The sequence below is a fragment of the Eutrigla gurnardus genome (genome assembly GCF_963514095.1).
Source record: "Eutrigla gurnardus genome assembly, chromosome: 21".
NCBI lineage: Eukaryota > Metazoa > Chordata > Actinopteri > Perciformes > Triglidae > Eutrigla > Eutrigla gurnardus.
In genome coordinates, this window is record NC_139932.1 from 16929999 (window position 1) to 16949312 (window position 19314).

The 19314-nt window shown below is 44.3% G+C and overlaps 2 protein-coding genes across 2 annotated transcripts; both read left to right on the plus strand.

Moving 5' to 3' along the window:
• Window positions 1-2054: 2054 nt before the first annotated feature.
• fbxo7 (F-box protein 7) lies at window positions 2055-6843 on the plus strand. The gene is made up of 10 exons (XM_084039147.1): window positions 2055-2175; window positions 2788-2910; window positions 3294-3501; window positions 3920-4150; window positions 4282-4426; window positions 4526-4609; window positions 4733-4828; window positions 5081-5257; window positions 5352-5392; window positions 6156-6843. The coding sequence occupies exons 2-10, from the start codon at window positions 2789-2791 to the stop codon at window positions 6444-6446; spliced, it is 1395 nt and encodes a 464-aa protein (XP_083895273.1). The 5' UTR covers window positions 2055-2175; window position 2788; the 3' UTR covers window positions 6447-6843.
• A 410-nt stretch (window positions 6844-7253) lies between these two features.
• Window positions 7254-18673, plus strand: kiaa0930. Its single transcript, XM_084039155.1, has 11 exons — window positions 7254-7495; window positions 8099-8624; window positions 11955-12103; window positions 12816-12920; window positions 13284-13361; window positions 13443-13544; window positions 13652-13792; window positions 13895-14083; window positions 14493-14652; window positions 14742-14897; window positions 15682-18673. The coding sequence occupies exons 2-11, from the start codon at window positions 8483-8485 to the stop codon at window positions 15720-15722; spliced, it is 1263 nt and encodes a 420-aa protein (XP_083895281.1). The 5' UTR covers window positions 7254-7495; window positions 8099-8482; the 3' UTR covers window positions 15723-18673.
• The last annotated feature ends 641 nt before the right edge of the window (window positions 18674-19314 follow it).

Sequence of the window (19314 nt, forward strand, 5' to 3'; positions counted from 1 at the left end):
AAGCCAACGAGCCTTTTTGGTAGCGAACCGCGGTTGTTAATTTGGCGTGACGCGTTTCATTTTTATTTTAAACGAAAAAAAAACTCTATATAATTCGTGATTTGTTTGATGTTGAACTGACTGTGTGTGATTAAACATTAATGCTGTGTTCGTTAGTCGGAGCGGTCACTAAAACTACATCGATCGCTTGCCGTAGTTGTAGTCAAAAGGTTTATCAAGTTCGGAATTAGGCTCTGAAGAAACTAGTTCTGCATAAAAGAGGCGCACGGATACTCGACTGGAACTTCAGCGACGAACTTCTTTTGGTAGCTTAGCATGACTCGTTGTTTTTCATGAACTGAAGGTGTAGATGTTAGACTGTGGAGCGGGATGAAACAATAACACTATAACACAGTGTGATATGATGATTATATGTAGAGACAGACAGGTAACCAGTCTATCACATGTAGAGACAGACAGGTAACAAGTCTATCACAGGGAGACATGTAGAGACAGACAGGTAACCAGCCTATCACAGGGAGACATGTAGAGACAGACAGGTAACCAGTCTATCACAGGGCTGACATGTAGAGACAGACAGGTAACCAGGCTATCACAGGGCTGACATGTAGAGACAGACAGGTAACCAGTCTATCACAGGGCTGACATGTAGAGACAGACAGGTAACCAGTCTATCACAGGGAGACATGTAGAGACAGACAGGTAACCAGTCTATCACAGGGAGACATGTAGAGACAGACAGGTAACCAGTCTATCACAGGGCTGACATGTAGAGACAGACAGGTAACCAGTCTATCACATGTAGAGACAGACAGGTAACCAGCCTATCACAGGGAGACATGTAGAGACAGACAGGTAACCAGTCTATCACAGGGAGACATGTAGAGACAGACAGGTAAGTCTATCACAGGGAGACATGTAGAGACAGACAGGTAACCAGTCTATCACAGGGAGACATGTAGAGACAGACAGGTAACCAGTCTATCACAGGGAGACATGTAGAGACAGACAGGTAACCAGTCTATCACAGGGAGACATGTAGAGACAGACAGGTAACCAGTCTATCACAGGGAGACATGTAGAGACAGACAGGTAACCAGTCTATCACAGGGAGACATGTAGAGACAGACAGGTAACCAGTCTATCACAGGGAGACATGTAGAGACAGACAGGTAACCAGTCTATCACAGGGAGACATGTAGAGACAGACAGGTAACCAGTTTTTCCAAAAGATCTGCAGGTGAGGACCAAAAGAGCTGGTGAAGATCCTCTGAAGCCTGTTTACAGAAGGAGCAGAGTTCACTCATGTCTTTCTGATATCTCTGCATAAATAGACTGGAGGGTAGATACGATGGATGAGTTTGATGGATACTTCTTTGATTTTATTAGTAGTTAAATATTTGTAGGGGAGGGACCATATGTTTTTCCAGATCAGGTTTGTGAATATATTATTCCAGTATGACACGACGTTGGGAGTACTGACGTTTCCTTTGTGGAATAATGCACGTACAGTACGGTTGTTTTTCACATTCAACTAACTGTCTGTACAGGCTCCAGAGGTGAGGGGTCAACCTCAGGTAACGTCACATCTTTCAGTAACATCATCACACCAGAGGGTATTACATCAAATACTATTGCATATTCTTTGGGAGGAATAGGAAGTGTTTATTTATTTATAAATCCTGATAATAATGTGCCGTTAGATTTGAAAAGCTGACTAACTGGTAATATGCCCGTCACGCCGCGGTGAGGTTTTGTCTGGTGAACTTCCTGTTTTATTTTGAAAAGTAACTCCCCTCTCGTTTCAGGTCACTTGCCTGGTTTGATCAAAGAGGAGCCGGATGTTATGTGACTACCTTTCAAAATAAAAGCACAAACACATCTTAAAAAAAATACAGAATCAGAAAAACGTTTAACGTTAGTGAAATTCACTGTTGACATATTTATCAAACGTATCACTAAAAATTACGTTGGTTTTCCCGAGGAACGTTCACCAAGCCACTAACTAAAACAACGCAATAGTTCGAACAAGGATTTTATCTTGAAAATCGTCCTTTTGAAAACCGGAAGCTGTTCATGCTAGTTCAGTTTGACACCGCTGCTCTGTTTACAGATGAGACTTATCGCAGAAACGGCATAAAAACCCGCCGTATTTCATGATTTTTTATCTATAAAGTAAGTTTGTGTGTTTTTCAGACCGATTAAGTTGCCGAACACGTCGGTTAAACGCGTCAACTAAACTAAGCTATTTAGCATCGAGCTAACGAGCAACTCTTCGCTGTTACGCAGCAACTTTAAAACGTTAGCTAACGTTCGGAGGAGGAAACGAAAACGAAACGTTTGGTTGTGTGTTTGACTTCTGTTCGCTTCAACCCGTTTATGTCTTTCTGTTTATTATTTCTGCGTTCACGTGTTGTGGTTGTGTTGTTTCCTCCCGTCTGAATGTTTACTTGCAAACTCATAGCACAAGGTCAGTTCCAACGTCAGTTAACAAACAATTACAGCGATTCTAATCTTAATGTGTATGCCGAATACGTAATGACTCATCATAAAATAGAAAAAAAATAAAAAATGCAGATTACTGATGAACACTTGTCAAGTAGAAGTTAAAAAGTGAAAACAATCATTTCAGCAGATGTTCTGTCGTAGAAACAGGCGTCGCTCCACCAAACTCTATTCACTTTTCACCAGATTCTAGAAATGCAACTTCTCTGAGGTCCAGCTACAAATACAAACATAGTCAAAGGGATTTCATTATGTTGTCTGACTTCATGTGTTCGTCTCCAGCATGAAGCTGCGGGTTCGAGTCCGCCGGCAGACCAGTAGGGTGGAGTTACTGGGAGAGGAACCCAGTCTGAAGGAGCTCAGAGACCACATCAAGGACTCGGTCCTGTCTTCTCACGGACTCGGGTCAGACACCGGACCTGATCCCCAAAACCTGGGAAAACCTCTTCTCTCTGCTCTTTATTTTATTGTCATTATTTTTTCTTTGCTATATTATTATTCCGTTTTAATCACTGTGTAAATGTTGTTATAGAGCATAGTATGATATATTGTATATCGTATCTGTATAAGTTGATTTCTTTATTTGTAGTAATATTTTATAGATATAGTTAAATTAACATCCTAATTACAGACACAAAGTTTAAAATGTAAACAACCAACTATTTTTAAAGTTAAGTTTCGGTCATATATTCGCCTTCATGAATATATATTATTGTCTGAAATGAACCCAGATGTGATTTCAGTAGAAACATTATGTGATTTCTGTGAATCCGGTTTTGTGTTTTCAGGTCAGAGACTCCGTTCGATTTGTCTCTGAACGGCTCCGAGCTTCTGACAGACTCCGGTCAGACTCTGTCGTCCTGCGGCATCGTCTCCGGAGATCTGGTCTGCGTTGTCCTGCCTGAGGCTGCAGCCGACGAGAGATCCACCGGATCCACCAGCAGCTTAGAGAACCAGCAGCAGACCCAGCAGACTGCTGCCATGACAACCAACCAGGTGAGTGAATCACTAGGAGACGTCCTCCCGTTCTGAAGGTCCTTAAACTGTCATCCTCTCTGCTGGCCACCAGGGGGCGACTCCTCTCTGGTTGTATAGAAGTCTATGAGAAAATGGTCCTACTTCTCTCTGCTGGCCACCAGGGGGCGACTCCTCTCTGGTTATATAGAAGTCTATGAGAAAATGGTCCTACTTCTCTCTTGATGTATTATCTCAGTAAACATTGTAAACATGAGTTTATGGTCTCAATCTCTAGTTTCAAGTCTTCTTCAATCCAGCATGATGTTCATTTAGTACATTATGGTCCATTTAGAGTCCACCAGACCAGAAAGCAGGGGATGCTTTAGGGGGCGGGGCTTACCTGCTGATTGACAGGTCGCTGCAATGGCATCTGATCCTCGTTGCATTTAACACCCAGCCCAGCAGCAGTCCTGCAGCCGGTCCAGCAGAGTCCCAGCAGACCAGTCGGGTGCTGTACCCCGGACCGTCACCCCCCAGCTGGGAGCCCATGCTGTGCAGCGAGGCGGAGGACTGCCAGGCTCCTCTCTCTCTGGAGCTGCTCTACCACGCCGCCCAGATCGCCAGTCCCAGCGACGCCATCATGGTGGCCGGACACCTGCTGATGCTGGAGACCGGCTTCCTGCCGCAGGTGAGACGCCGGCCACGCCACTTCCTGTGTGATGATGTCACCTAACAGATGAAGACACTGTGTGTGTGTGTGTGTGTGTGTGTGTGTGTGTGTGTGTGTGTGTGTGTGTGTGTGTGTGTGTGTGTGTGTAGGACGCTGGTCTGAAGGCCGGTGAGATGCCAGCAGGTTGGAGGTCTCCAGCTGGCGTCTACAAGCTTCAGTTCAGTCACCCGCTCTGTGAGAACAGCCTCGCCATGGTGGTGGGCGTGGTCATGGGCCACATGCTGGTCATCAACGGTCAGACCCTCGTTCCTCGCCACCCTCCACGTTTATATATTTATATTTATATATATATATAAGTATTCTAAACTGTGTATTTCCTGTTTGTTGCTGCAGCGACTCTGAAGGTGAACCAATCCGTGGACACGGTTCGTAAACTCTGTCTGAACCCGTCGAGCTACGTGACCGACGACTGGCCAGGTAGAGCTCTCTGATTGGTCGACACAACGCTGTAGCGTCTGTGGTTAATAACCAACAATAACAACAGTAATAACAACAGTAATAACAGTAATAACAACGGCGTCCCGTCGGTGGTGTGTTCAGGGGAGAGTGCAGCTGCTGCCTTCAGAGGTCTGAACAAACTGTCCCGGGTCTTCAAAGACCAGCTGGCGTACCCGCTGATCGCCGCCGCCAGAGAAGGTGAACACGCCGTCATGACATCACAACGTCACCTTTAAATCGATCACTTGAGTGTAAACATACTGATCATCTTCCCGTCAGCAGCTAATAAACACAAAAACCCAACAATGAATCCCAGAGTCCCGCCTGCAGGCTGGTTATGCTGTCACTGTGATGTCAATGTGATGTCACTGTGATGTCACTGTGCTGTCACTGTGATGTCACTGTGATGTCACTGTGCTGTCATTGTGATGTCACTGTGCTGTCTTGCAGCCATGGCGCTGCCGGTGGCGTTCGGCCTGGCCGCCCTCCCTCCGGAGCTCCTCCTCCGAGTCCTCCGGCTGCTGGACGTCAGCTCGCTGCTCCGACTGTCGGCGGTCAGCCGCCGCTTCCACGCGTCCACCGCCGACGCCACGCTGTGGAAGCAGCTGTTCCTCCGCGACTTCACAGGTGAGCGGCGGTGAGACGGGCGATGAGACGGGCCCGTCTGTCTGCAGGTTGTGTGGACAGACGTGTCACTAACGTCTGCTGTGTTGTGGTTCAGATCCGTTGGTGGTCCGGACCAGAGACACGGACTGGAAGGAGGTGAGACTCCACAATAACTGGATTATTTAAAAAAACAGAAAATGATTGTTCTGAACATTAGTAGTAAAATATGTGAATAATATAAGAAAATTATTCATAAAATACGAATGGTTATCTTTTCATTCAGGAATAATTTAATAAGTGAAAATCATTTCCAAATATGATTTATAAGATATGTGACAGTATAAGGAAATATTTTTCTTTATCGATTTGTTTTTTAATTTTCTTAAATATTTAGTTAAAAAACAAATATTTTATATATATATTTTACACTATTAATTGTTGTAATTATTTTACACTTATATTCAATAAAATAATTGACCAATTTTTAATGATGTCATAGATATTTTTAATGCATTTAATAATTAATGCAAGTATAATTAATGGACTACTATTTTTATTGATAATCTGCAGTTTGTGATTTTAAAACCCCCAAATTAATCTACATATAATAATACTTCATTTAAATGAACATATTTAGTCTGAAAAACTGATTTTTTTTTTCTTTTATTATTTTTCATTCAAATTTTTAGTGAAATTGATGTTGGAGTATGTTCAACAGAACAGCATATATACATCATTTTCTTTTTCTTTAAATAAAAAAAAAATAGAAATGGAAAGAAATGATAATAAAACAAATTATAATAATTAAAACATACAATTAATACACAAACACACCAACATGTACACATACAAACATTTATTTTATTGTGAAAACTGTCATATTTGTTATCATTCTGACCTTATTTTGAAATCTCTCCAGTATTACAAGAAGTTGTATTTGCTCCGCCGCGACTCCCGCCACGTGCCTCGCCACCGATCCCTCCCTCCTTCCCACCGGAGCCCGCGGCACATCTTCCACCCCGCCACCTTCCCGCCGCCGCTGCCCGGCATCATCGGGGGGGAGTACGACCAGCGGCCCGACCTCCCCCACCTCCTCCTCCCCCGCCCCCGCTACGACCCTGTCGGCCCGCCGCTGGACCCGGACGGCCGGCGTCCCAGGATGAGGCCGCTGGGAGGACGGCCCGCTGACATCCGGCGAGGCTTCATCTGAGGACCAATCACAGCGGCTCTCACAATAAAACCACGGCGCTGATCAATAACATGAGTTTGGCCCTCTGACTCGACGTCCCTCTGAATGTCTCACTCCTTCTGGTCTCATCAGGTCTCACAGCTTCCTGCTCATTAACAGAATCCACATTAATTACATGAACAGGAGATGGCCATCATCTTTACGTTTTACTTATAAAGTTAAAGTTGGACTCGGTGGAATCAGACTTTTAGACGTGGATAACCTGCTAGACATTTATAGTGAAAGAATTCTGTTGAATGTCTTCTTGTTCTGTTGGTTTTTATTTAATTTATTTTTGTCTGCAATTTTTTTTACGCAGCACTTTGATGGGACTTTGTTAAAAAAGTTAAAAGTATTAAAAAAATATTTTTCAACATGCTATGTCAAGTTTTCACTATTTAAGTCATAATTATAATTATTATTTTAATATATTTTTGTACTTGTAGTTTACTTTATTTCATAACTAACTTGGACTTAAAATTATTTTATGGGCAACAGGATTTATGTGTGACATAATTGTGAAAAGGTGAACATTTTGACAGATTTTGAATAAAATAGATTTTTATTTTTAACTTTCAAAAAAAAGGTTAATACAATAATAAATAACTGGATTTAGTTATATTTGATTAATTACCTTAATGTCGCTGCTTGAGGACTGAATAAAGTTACAGTGACCAGAAAACCCGGAGATTGTGAGACAATGACGTCATCCTTTGTCTCCAACCAAAAGGGTGCGTTCGTTTAAGTCACTGGCAGAGCGAGCGGTCCTCCCCTCTGGAGCGGGCGGAGCTTGCTGCGGTGAACCGCCGGTGTACGAAGAGTCCTGTCACCCGGTATATCCTGTGATCTGGCGGGGTTTTAATCACCGTTTTCACTGTAGCGTTTAGGATACGACAAGGACAGCCAATCAGGACGCGTCGCTGTCTCCATAGAGTCACAGAATTCAACGATTCACAGGTTTCGCCGTAACACCTGTTACTGTGCACCCGACTGAAGGATGTAAACTAGCCGTGAACAAAAGCTCCAGGCCGGTACGTAACGGCGGAATTTAACGGTTAAACCTGTCCCGGAACTCCTCCGCTACTCTCCCGCGTTTTATTCCGTTACTTAAAACTCACGTTAACCTCCGATAAACAGCCAAAGAGTTTGGGAGTAAGTTAGCTAACGTTAGCTTTCGTAGCTGTTAGCCGCGGGTTGCTAATTAAAACCTCCGGCTAATTAACTGTGAAGTTAATACGTGAGGTAAAGATGTAGCTCGACGGGGATGCTATTTTATATTTTCCACGTTATTTCTAAGTGAACGTCCTGCGGCTAGCCCGTCTGATGTAGCCGCCTAGCAGTCAATGCTAACGGGGTGCGTCTGATTCACCTCACGCTGGGTCCCGGAGGAGAGCGGATCCAGATCCAGTTCACTGCTTTATAGGGAACAGCATGAGGCAATTAATACCTTTATTTCCCCCGCCACGTCACATATCGACACACATGCGTAACAAAGTTAAAAAAGCGTCGAAGTTAACGGTTTTAGCTAACATGTTATTTAATATGAATTATTTTATTAATGATTCCCTCCTGTCCGTTGTGGTTAATTTTCTCTTTACACGTGACTGATTACACTTGTTGTTTTTTGTATCTAGTGAATGTCCTTCAGTGGCGGGCCACTGAATGTGCCGGTGACCGTATTCTCCGTAACACCTGCTGCGGTCACCGTGTGTGTGGACCGGTATCCGAGGCTGTCCCTTTAAAAGCCTCGTGTTGATACCGGAAGTGCGAGGGGTGTTTCCAGCTGATCTGCACACAACAGAAGGACCGGACTCCCCTCCAGCAGCCCGACCTGCCTGCTCCTTCCCCCGCCGCCACAGCGGAGCGGAGCCGGCCGCAGCGGGACTGTACAGCGTCTTAAACCGGGCTGGTGGGGGTCCTCGTCCCGCCTCCCTCCTCGTCTTTAGCCGTGTGTTAGCTACCGTGAACCGGTGCCGTCGGTAGCTGTTAGCCCGGACTGTCATGACCCCGGCGCGGAGATGGCGTCCTTCCCCGGTTTGTGTCAGGCCGGCGGGCCCGCGGAGGAGAACGGAGAGCCGGACGGGTCTCTGCTGCAGATGCTGAAGGCCATCGCGGACGAGAGGAACCGGCTCAACATCCGACAGGAGATCAGCGGGCTCGGTGAGTGATCGCGGTCCTTCCCCGCGGGTCTGGAGCCGTAGATGTGGACTACATGGAGCCTGTCTCCATGGGAACGTCGTGGGTCCGGGTTTAACCCCCCGGAGACCTGGTCCACATGGTCTCAAATAATCAAACTGAAATACTGGTTTTAAATGAGCAGAGACAGACCAAAGTACACTGAAAGTACTAATAGTACACATTAAAAATACTCAGTTGCAGTAAAAGTACTAATACCCCACAGTAAATTTACTCTGTCACAGTAAAAGTACTAATAGTACAAAGGAAAAAATACTGAGTTATAGTAAAAGTACTAATACCACACAATAAAAATACTAAAATGTAGTAAAAGTTCTAATACCACATGGTAAAAAATTATCTTACAGTAAATGTACTAATAGTATACAGTAAAATACTCTGTTATAGCAAAAGTACTAATACCACACAGTAAAAATACTCGGTTATAGTCAAAGTACTAATACTTAATGGAAACAGTTTGTAGTTTTTATATTTCTATTTGTGTAAATAAATCAACTGATGAATAAAAACAAGATGCAACACGTTGATCATTCAGCTTTAGGGGTAGGCTAGCAGTTTCTACCTGCCTCCAGTCTTTATGCTAAGCTAGGCTAACTCAGTATTGAATGAATATATCTATCTGTTCCCCAAATCTTGGTTTCAACATGGAATGTCTTCCTTCTGTGTGTTATTAAATGTTGTAGTTTCTATTCCGTTCCTTATAAATAGTTTGTAATTTAATATTAAATAGTACGTAGAAAACGTGAAGTACTCTGAAGACCAGGCGGCCGATAGAAAGCTCAGGCAGCAGAGCGTTTCTCTGCTCGTTTGTTCTGATGGAGAAATCAATGGAGCTGTGTTTGGAACAGCAGTGACATCATCAGTGACATCATCATGTTCATCTCCTCCAGCTGCAACAATGTAGGGAAGCTGCTGGCGACGAGCTTCACGTATATTCACCCAGCAGCTCCTCTTATATCGGCTGTACATTTACACGCTTCCAGTAACCTAACATCCACATTTCAACACACGCAACTCGTCAGTTTGAATTAATAAACTGTTATTAAATCATATTTTATTAAAGGGAATCACTTTCATGCCGAATGAAGCAGAAAACGAATTTGATGAGTAAAAACTCAGATTTACTTCTCTGTTAATTCTGTTGTTATATTTATGAACACTGTCGTCTTAAATGGATACATTTTTTAATGTAGTCTGTTTTTTTTAGGGTTTTTTTTTACACAAAACCACTGAAACCATTTTTCTGGTATTTGTATTTTGATCATTACATTTCTTTAGAACTGAATGAGGACGATTATAATCAAGTCATTTAATCAAGGAAGTGATTTAATTGAAGTGCCTCTGAGTAGCTGTTCTGGAGCTTTTGATAATATCCCATGATCTTCATCAGCAGAAAAAATGACCTGATCAAATTCATCCACGTTGCCTTAAAAGCTGATGTTCTCTCAGAATGAGGTCCTTTGAGTAGCTGTTCTGGAGCTTTTGATCATGATGTCTTTTGTTTTACAGCGTATTGATGGGTCCATTTAAATACATAAGGGCCGCTGAGTGAATCACTTTCATGCCCAACTTAGCAGAAAACCAATTTGATGAGCAAAAACTCTGATTTTCTTCTAATTCTGCAGCTTCACGTCTTAAATCAATCTCATCTTAAATTCATACATTTTTGAATGTAGTCTGTTTTTTTTTCTTCAGCTATTAATAAAGACCTTCATGAAGATAATCTCCACAGACCTTTGAGTAGCTGTTCTGGAGCTTTTGATCATGATGTCTGTGATCTCACCAGTTTTAAGAGTGTATTGATCAGACCGAGTAGGGGGTTGTCTGTTGTGTGGGTGTCTGCTGGTTCTCTGTTCAGGGTCGGGAGTCTCTGTCCTTGGACAGTCCTCTACGGGGGGCTGAGGGTGAGTCAGCGCCGCCCGCCAGCACCAACAGTGACTCAGGTCTCTGCTCAACCAAGATTAAAGGACCTTTACAGCTCACGTTCTGGAAAGAGAACTTTTATTCTCTTCTGTGGTTCTTCTGTGTGATTTAACAGACGACGTCATTAACATCATCGGAACTTTAGGAGGTCCTAGTGGTCCTTTAGGAGGTCCTAGTGGTCCTTTAGGAGGTTCTAGTGGTCCATCAGGAGTTCATAGTGGTCCTGGATGTTATTCTAGTGGTCCTTTAGGAGGTTCTAGTGGTCCTTTAGGAGGTTCTAGTGGACCTTTAGGAGGTTCTAGTGGTCCTGCAGTTCATGTGTTCATGTGGCGGAGCATCACTGAGTTTTTATGTAACTCTCATGAAAGATCCAGCGGCCTGTTATTTGTGCTCGCTGCCAGCAGAGAGGATTCTGGGAGATCCAGCTGCCTTTCATCAGATGAGTGACGGCGCCGGCTTCATAACACAGCTGATGTATTTTTAAAACGGGTTCTTTAAATAGAGCAGGAAGACGCTGGGTGTGATCCTCCATCCATTCTCCAGTTGTGTACTCTAACGTTGGCGGCCTCTGGCTTCCATAGTTTCTATTATGTATGTCTTACTACACAATAAGTATTTAATCATCTTTTAGGAAACCTCAGGAGGAAGTGCTTCTGGAATCCTTTCAGTGTAAAACACGTCTCAACACCATGACCTTCTTCTGTTGCAGCTTCAATGTTTCCACGATTAAATAACCCCAACCGATCAAAGCTAACGAGGTGAACCGTCTCAGGCCCCGTTCAATTACCCAGAATTCAATTTCTGTGTGTGTGTGTTGCACAGTTTGATTATTTAATATGTAACATTGATCATAAAAATGTAATAAATGAATTCTGGAAATTCTAGAAACTAAATCGTAAACGTTTCATATCCATCGACCTTAAAGGGAAGCTGCCGCGTCAACAGGAAGTCTACCTTAATGTCGTGTCATCATCTGCCCGGTTGCCTAGCAACAGTTGCCAGGTGGCAGGCAGGAGTAAGGGGCCTGTAGAAAAAGGTAGCGGAGCACCCCAAGGTGACAGAGGCAGGCGGGCACTTTTTTTTTTTATTGGGTTATGATAATTTTCCAAAATAAAATGAAAAACGGTGAGTGTAATATGAAACCAGAGGCTGTGTGTGTAAATAATTAATAAAATATATAAAAAAAGATCTGAATAAAACATTAATAAAACAGTCTGACTGAAGACGGGAAGTTTTATTAATAAACAAAAAAGTTGAATAAATCCAATAATGTAGAAAAGATGTGAAGTGAAGAAAGTTCTGTGTTAACGGTGATGTCTGTCTGTTTCTGTCTGCCTGTCTGTCTCTGTCTGCCTGACTGTCTGTCTGCAGGCTGCTTTAAGGACGACCGCATCGTCTTCTGGACCTGGATGTTCTCCACCTACTTCATGGAGAAGCTGGCTCCCCGTCAGGACGACATGCTGTTCTACGTCCGCAGGAAGCTCGCCTACGTCAGCGGCGACGGCGGCGACGGCAAGAAGGTGAGGAACGATTACTTAATACTTAATAAGATCAATATCAATATATCGATTTCATACCTGGGGAGGAAGAGAGACACAGACATTAAGGTCACCTGTTAGATCCCACCGTCTGAAACTGGTTTTACTGGTTAGGACAGAAAACAAAATGACTTTTAGAGCCGATACAAAGCAGCTTCAGTCAGAATCACTTCATGTTAAACATAAACTGTTAAAATGTAGAGAAAAGGAGCTGAAGTTCGACTTTACTTAACAAACACCATTTCCCAGAAGCCCCCACAGAGCGTCTGTAGTTCATCAGCTGTGATCAGTGAAGGAGACGATGGGAGAGTCCATTTAACTCGGCGGGGAGATACGAGGTCGGAGCAGCGGTCGCCATGGTTACGCCTTCGCAGGGCGACGGGGAAATCCCGTTTTGGTGGAAGAAACCAAAAACACAGACGCGTCATCAGCCTTCATTCAACATTTAGAGCAGTCTGTTTCTCTGTTTGAACCCCAAACACATGAAGTAAAGATGTGTTCCACGTTGGTGCTGAGAAGAAAATGAGTCCCATTCTGCAGCTTCATGTGACGGAAGCATAAAATACAACACAATAAGCACAGAAATACTGTAAACGAATGATATGTATATGAATAGAGAGCGTTCCTCTGGACGACCTGCAGCAGCTGGTCATGTGACAGGAAGTCTCCGGTCCTGACGTGTGCTGTATTCCAGGTGGAGGTGGAGGTCTACAGGAGAGACTCCAAGAAGCTGCCGGGCCTCGGAGACCCCGACATCGACTGGGAGGAGAGCGTCTACCTGAACCTCATCCTGCAGAAGGTCTGTGGTACTTCTACTCCCACTGTGGTACTCCCACTGTGGTACTTGAACTGGGACTGTGGTGACTGTGGTGACTGTGGGACTGTGGTACTGACTGTGGTGACTGTGGTACTTGTACTCTGACTGTGGGACTGTGGTACTGACTGTGGTACTGACTGTGGTACTTGTACTCTGACTGTGGTGACTGTGGTACTCTGACTGTGGTACTTGTACTCTGACTGTGGTACTCTGACTGTGGTACTTGTACTCTGACTGTGGTGACTGTGGTACTGACTGTGGTACTGACTGTGGTACTTGTACTCTGACTGTGGGACTGTGGTACTGACTGTGGTGACTGTGGTACTTGTACTCCCTGTACTGCAGCTGGACTACGTGGTGACGTGTGCGGTCTGCACGCGCTCCGACGCCGGCGACATCCACATCCACAAGAAGAAGTGTCAGGTCAGAAACCAGCACGGCTTTTATTGTTAGTCTCGTTACCACGGCGACGCCATCTTCACTCACGCCGGCATGTTTTCGCAGGAAGTGTTTGCGTCTCCCAGCAAACACGCCATGGACAGCAAAGGGGAGGAGTCAAAGATGAGCTACCCCAACATCTTCTTCATGATCGACAACTTTGAGGAGGTGATTTTAGCTTTTAAACACAAGGCATTCTGGGAGGTTTTCACTACAGGATCTCAGTGAAGCCACAGTGCTCTTATTGTGAAAGTCTGCTGGCTGTGATGTGGCAGGTGTTCAGCGACATGACGGTGGGCGAGGGCGAGATGGTTTGCGTGGAGCTGGTGGCGAGCGACAAGAGCAACACCTTCCAGGGCGTCATCTTCCAGGGCTCGATCCGCTACGAGGCCCTGAAGAAGGTCTACGACAACCGGGTGAGCGCCGCTGGGACGCCAGCATCAAACCACCCATTCACATGAACAATACAACGTTACATGTCATATTTAATACACCATGGCGTGGGTTCGATGCTGCAGGTGAGCGTGGCTGCTAAGATGGCCCAGCGGATGTCCTTCGGCTTCTACAAGTACAACAACATGGAGTTCGTGAGGATGAAGGGTCCGCAGGGCAAAGGTCACGCCGAGATGGCCGTCAGCCGGGTCCCAACGGGGGACACGTCGCCCTGCGGCACCGAGGAGGACCAGGTGTCCCCCATCCACGAGAGGGTGAGCAAAACCAACGCACCCGCACAGAAACACCGAGGAAACCGGGTCCATCATGAATGTAGCTGGATGGATGCTGCATCACGATGACATCACAAGTCCTCAGTGTACTTAGATTCCGACACATACTTGATGTTTAACGTGAATCTGTGGAATTTATGGGTCAATACGTATTTTATTCTGAAATCAGGTCCGTTGGGGACACAGGAAGGGGCGGGGCTTAGACTCCCTTTATACATCAGCTAAATCCAATGTCAGTATCAGGTTTCAACCACTAGAGGGCGATCTCTGTTATTTCTAACTATGTAGAACGCTGTAAAGGTCTACGGTCTGGACCTGGATCAGATGTGGTGGTCTTGGGGAGGGGGGGTAGAGGCTCCGGTTCAGGCCCTAACGAGCGCTGTGTCTCCAGGTGACGTCCTTCAGCACGCCGCCGACGCCCGAGAGGAACCGCCCCTCCTTCTTCTCGCCGTCCCTGAGACGCAAAGTTCCCCGAAACCGGATCGCCGAGATGAAGAAGTCCCACTCAGCCAACGACAGCGAGGAGTTCCTCAGGGAGGAGGAGGACGAAGGTAGGACTGGTCCCAGTACAGTTACTGGTCCCAGCACTGCTCATGTGGTTTGCTCAACGGGTTCTAAGTGGATCTTTGTGGTTCCCCAGACCTCCACACTGCCTCCAACCTCCGGTCCAGATCCCTGTCGGGGACCGGCCGCTCCCTGGTGGGCTCCTGGCTCAAACTGAACCGGACCGAAGACTACTTCCTGCTCTACTCCCACCTGACCTACGTGACCCTGCCGCTGCACCGCATCACCACAGGTCAGAGGTCAAACCCATCAAACCACTCGTTGTGTTCCCATTTCCTTTCAGCTGCAGTTTACAAATCACCCGTTTTATCGTCAACACTTAAACGTCTCACTGATCATTTATTAGCTAAATAAATAGTTAGCTAGTTAGCACGTTAGCTAGTTAGCACTTTAGCTAGTTAGTTGTACCATCAGACGCTTCGTAGAGATCCACGTGGCAGGTCTGCTCTGGTCTGGTCTACATGTTGTAACTGCGTAGTCCAGCAAAGATCCTTGAAGGACTCGGGGACGACGTGGTCCAGCAGAGACCCTCAGGGAGGACGTAGTCCAGCAAAGATCCTCGATGAATCAGGGAGGACGTAGTCCAGCAGAGACCGTCAGGGAGGACGTAGTCCAGCAAAGATCCTCGATGAATCAGGGAGGACGTAGTCCAGCAGAGACCGTCAGGGAGGACGTAGTCCAGCAAAGATCCTCGATGAATCAGGGAGGACGTAGTCCAGCAGAGACCGTCAGGGAGGACGTAGTCCAGCAAAGATCCTCGATGAATCAGGGAGGACGTAGTCCAGCAGAGACCCTCAGGGAGGACGTAGTCCAGCAAAGATCCTCGATGAATCAGGGAAGACGTAGTCCAGCAGAGACCCTCAGGGGGGATGTAGTCCAGCAGAGGTCCTCAGGGAGGACGTAGTCCAGGACTCGGGGAGGACGTAGTCCAGCAGAGACCCTCAGTGAGAATGTAGTCCAGGACAAAGGGAGGACGTAGTCCAGCAGAGACCCTGACCGTGTGTTTTGTCCGTCAGACATCGTGGAGACGAAGCAGAAGCCGATCCTGATGACATAGCAGAGCTGGACTCCTCAGAGCATCACTACCAAGTGCCTCCTGCATCAGGCCACCGAGACCACCATGGCCCCCCTTGGTGTCTAGACCGAGACCAACACGGCCCCCCTTGGTGTCTAGACCGAGACCACCACGGCCCCCCTTGGTGTCTAGACCGAGACCACCAACCAAACATCTGCTTCAGACGGAGACAAACAACCAGCCATTCAGGAAGTGCCTCTTCTTCTTCTTCTTCTTCAGTTCCTGCTGCGTCCCAGGTCGTCTCCACGGCAACGACGGGCCGTCGCCGGGATCACATGACCTCAGCGTGAGAAGGCATTGGCTGAACTCTGACCGGGAAGTGAAGAATGTTTTCTTGTAAATACGCTGCTGCTTTCCTCACTGAGACGCCTCGACTGCACTTCTGCTTTAACGACACGCTTCTGTCCGTCGTCGTGGTTTTCCTTTTCAGTCGTCATGACGACGACAGGAAACGGGAAGTGCAAACGTCTACAACGGAACCAGTCGACCAATCACCTTTATTACCTTTATCATCTTTGTTTCAGTTCGTCTCTGAAATGTCAAACGACGTGCTCAAATAATGTGAGAACCTGCAACCAGCAATTATTATTTAATCGTTTCACTCATTAATTCTCAATCATTCTAATTATTAAAATAAAGAATTATTAATTAAATTATATTATTAATTAAAATGAAAAAATTTAAAAATCCAACTAATATTTTTCTTGAAATGATAAACTGATTATTTTCAGTCCTAACTGGGTGTTAAATAATTTAATAATATTTACAGTGATGGTAAAAATAAAAAATACAATGAATAAAATAACTCTAATTACCTGTCATTTGTTCAGATAACTAATCAGCTGATCATTTCAGCCCTGAAATTATTTCTAAAAATCTTTTAATCACATAAAAGAATCTTCAACTCGCCAACAGCCAAATGTGACCGAAACAAATTAATTTAATAACTTTCATTGATTTATATAAAATCTACATAATTATAGTTAGTAGGTTAAAATAAACGGGACGTTCAGAGAAACGACTCACAATCACGGAGATTAAAGTTTACGCTTTACTTTACGTGGTTTCATCACCGCTGAGTGTAAAATATATGAATTATATTAGTATTAAGTTCACATGTATTCAGGACCGTTATACCGTAATAACTCTACTACAGGAGCAACGACACTCTGGACCAGCTTTTTACTTCTCTGGAATATTTACAGTTTATTCAGATATGTTAATGAGCATGTGAGGCTCCTCCCCCTCCGGCTCTCTGATTATTAGTTTTTATCTGAGGAAGCTCTGACGCGCCGTTGTACATGACAACCTGAACAAAATCTGTTTTAAATCACTAAGTTGAGAAGAGTTTGAATCCTGAAATGAATTAATGGAAGTGGTTTTGTGCAGGTGTGATCAGGATCAGGTCTAAGGTTTAGACCTCCAGAAGGGAAGTACGGAGGTTTAACACCAGCCTTGTGTTTGTTCCGTTCAGATGTTTTTTTTTTATTTCAAACATCTGTATTTTGATAAATCAGCTGCGGCTTAAAAACTATTTTAAAGGGAAAGTTTATCGGTTTGTTAACGTTTCGCTCCTCAAGCCTTAAATGTTTCACTTCATGTTAATTTCAACGACCAGCTTTTGTTCCAACTTTTCCAACAAAATATTCTCAAAATTCCACTCGTAATATTTTTTAGGGTTTTCTTTAATGAATTCTGAAAATTTCCTCAGAAAATATACCTTTTTTTTCTTCTGGAAATATCGTCTGCCTGAAAAAATCTAAATACTTTGGAAACTTTCTGGGAACTTGTGACGATATAAAAAATGGTTCATGGAGAGTGAACGTTGTTTGTAGCTGGTGAGGAAGATAATTACGAGCTGCAACTTAATGACAAATTAATAATAAATCGTTAGGGCTGAAATATACGGAAGCCCTGAGACGCAAACTTGATTTTTTTTCTTAAATAGTTTTCTCTCGTGTGTTAATGACTTGAACACAGTTAAAAAAGGTTTCATAATTGTAAGTTTCCTAATTTTACGTTTCATCTGTGAAACAGGTGATTATGTTGTTTGTTGTTGTAATATTTATTTCCGCCACAAGAGACAGAAGTGCATCACTTCACCTAAACGGGTCTAATTTCTTCTTCCAGGTGACTTTTAATTCACGTAACGCACCGACACGATTTATTAATGTATACTTTCTTTAGAGCGTGTTTTTGCCTCTCGGAGCTTCCGTAGAATTTTGCCATCGATTTCCCAGTTTGATCAAATTTCTCTTGAGAAACTAATTTAATTTGTTTTATACGATAATTATTACAGATGCTCACATTGTCAGTATTTATCCTGTCACTGTTTTTTTTGTATTATGCTTCACTTTTATCGACAAGAAAACATCTGAAAATGCAAAAATGATTGTAAATACATGTGACGTTTTTAAATGAATGGACCGCGGGAAGTAAACGGATCAATAACCAGAGTACAGCTAATAATTCCATTTATTATTGATTGCTCGGATCATTCGTTTGGTTCCTCAAATGTCCAAAAGTAGGAAACAAAATAAAAAGTGATCAATCTGATAAATCGATTCTCTGATTTAGTTGAAGGTTTAGTCGTCTGGTGTTTTCAGGAGTCTGAACGATCAGCTGTTCGTTATTGATCGGTGATCAGCAGTGATTGATTTGCACTCAGAGACAAAGCCATCGGAGTGTTTGTTGTGTTTCCTTTCGGTGTTAAAGACGACGTCGTGTCTCCTCCGGCTGAATGTATCCACGCTGACCCACAGACGGGTTTCACACGAGCAGGGCGACGGCTCCTCGGAACCCTTTTGAACGTTTGTTAACACTTGTGTTGTTGAACGCTCCTCACGGCTTTTGTACACCAACAGCTGCATGTTGTCGTCTTCTTGTCTGAACGTTTTACTGCTTTTATTTATTGAAATACACGTTAACAGACAAACTGACTCTTGTGGGTTTTTATTTTTATCAGTGTTAACGTCTCCTTTCAGTCCACTTCAGGGTCCTGAGAAAAACCCGGTAAAACCAGACTCCAACACGTGTGTTGGTGATTACAGGAGACGGATTCAGTCTCGTTCTATTGGAACATCTGGGGCCCCATTAAGCATAAAAATATTGCACAAATACGTAGACTAAGGCATGTGATTTTAATCATATTTCACAGATTAAACTGAAAATATAAGTGCAATATAAAATGTTGAGAATATTGTTTAGATATGTGATTGGTAGGAAAAACAGTAATTTCCTTCCAAGTAATCAAAATCCTCTCCCGACGTAAAGCTGCTAGAATCACTTTTATTTCCGTATCGATGGTTGACGAGGAAAGGACGGCATTTTTGTTCAGAGTTGGTTCAGATTCCGGAGAAAGGCGGAGACATGTAGGAGAAACTCAGGGTTTGTTGAAGCAAACCTGCGAGCGAGCAGGTTAGGTTCACAGTCAGTTACTATGGTAACTGACCTAAAGGTTGAGTTACCTCTCTTTGCGGAACTCAGAGGAAAACTCTCAGGGTTAACAAACTTAAGTTTAACTAAACCTGCTTTCTGGAACGGCCCCTGGTCGCTGTTTAGAGCTGCGTTGTTG

Coding starts and splice junctions, on each gene's coding strand:
- fbxo7 (XM_084039147.1), top strand. CDS start 2,789: ATGAAGCTGCGGGTTCGAGTCCGCCGGCAGACCAGTAGGGTGGAGTTA. Junction 4,610..4,732: donor CGTGACCGACGACTGGCCAG/GTAGAGCTCTCT, acceptor TGGTGTGTTCAG/GGGAGAGTGCAGCTGCTGCC. Junction 5,258..5,351: donor GTTCCTCCGCGACTTCACAG/GTGAGCGGCGGT, acceptor GTTGTGGTTCAG/ATCCGTTGGTGGTCCGGACC.
- kiaa0930 (XM_084039155.1), top strand. CDS start 8,483: ATGGCGTCCTTCCCCGGTTTGTGTCAGGCCGGCGGGCCCGCGGAGGAG. Junction 12,104..12,815: donor ACGGCGGCGACGGCAAGAAG/GTGAGGAACGAT, acceptor GCTGTATTCCAG/GTGGAGGTGGAGGTCTACAG. Junction 12,921..13,283: donor TGAACCTCATCCTGCAGAAG/GTCTGTGGTACT, acceptor CCTGTACTGCAG/CTGGACTACGTGGTGACGTG.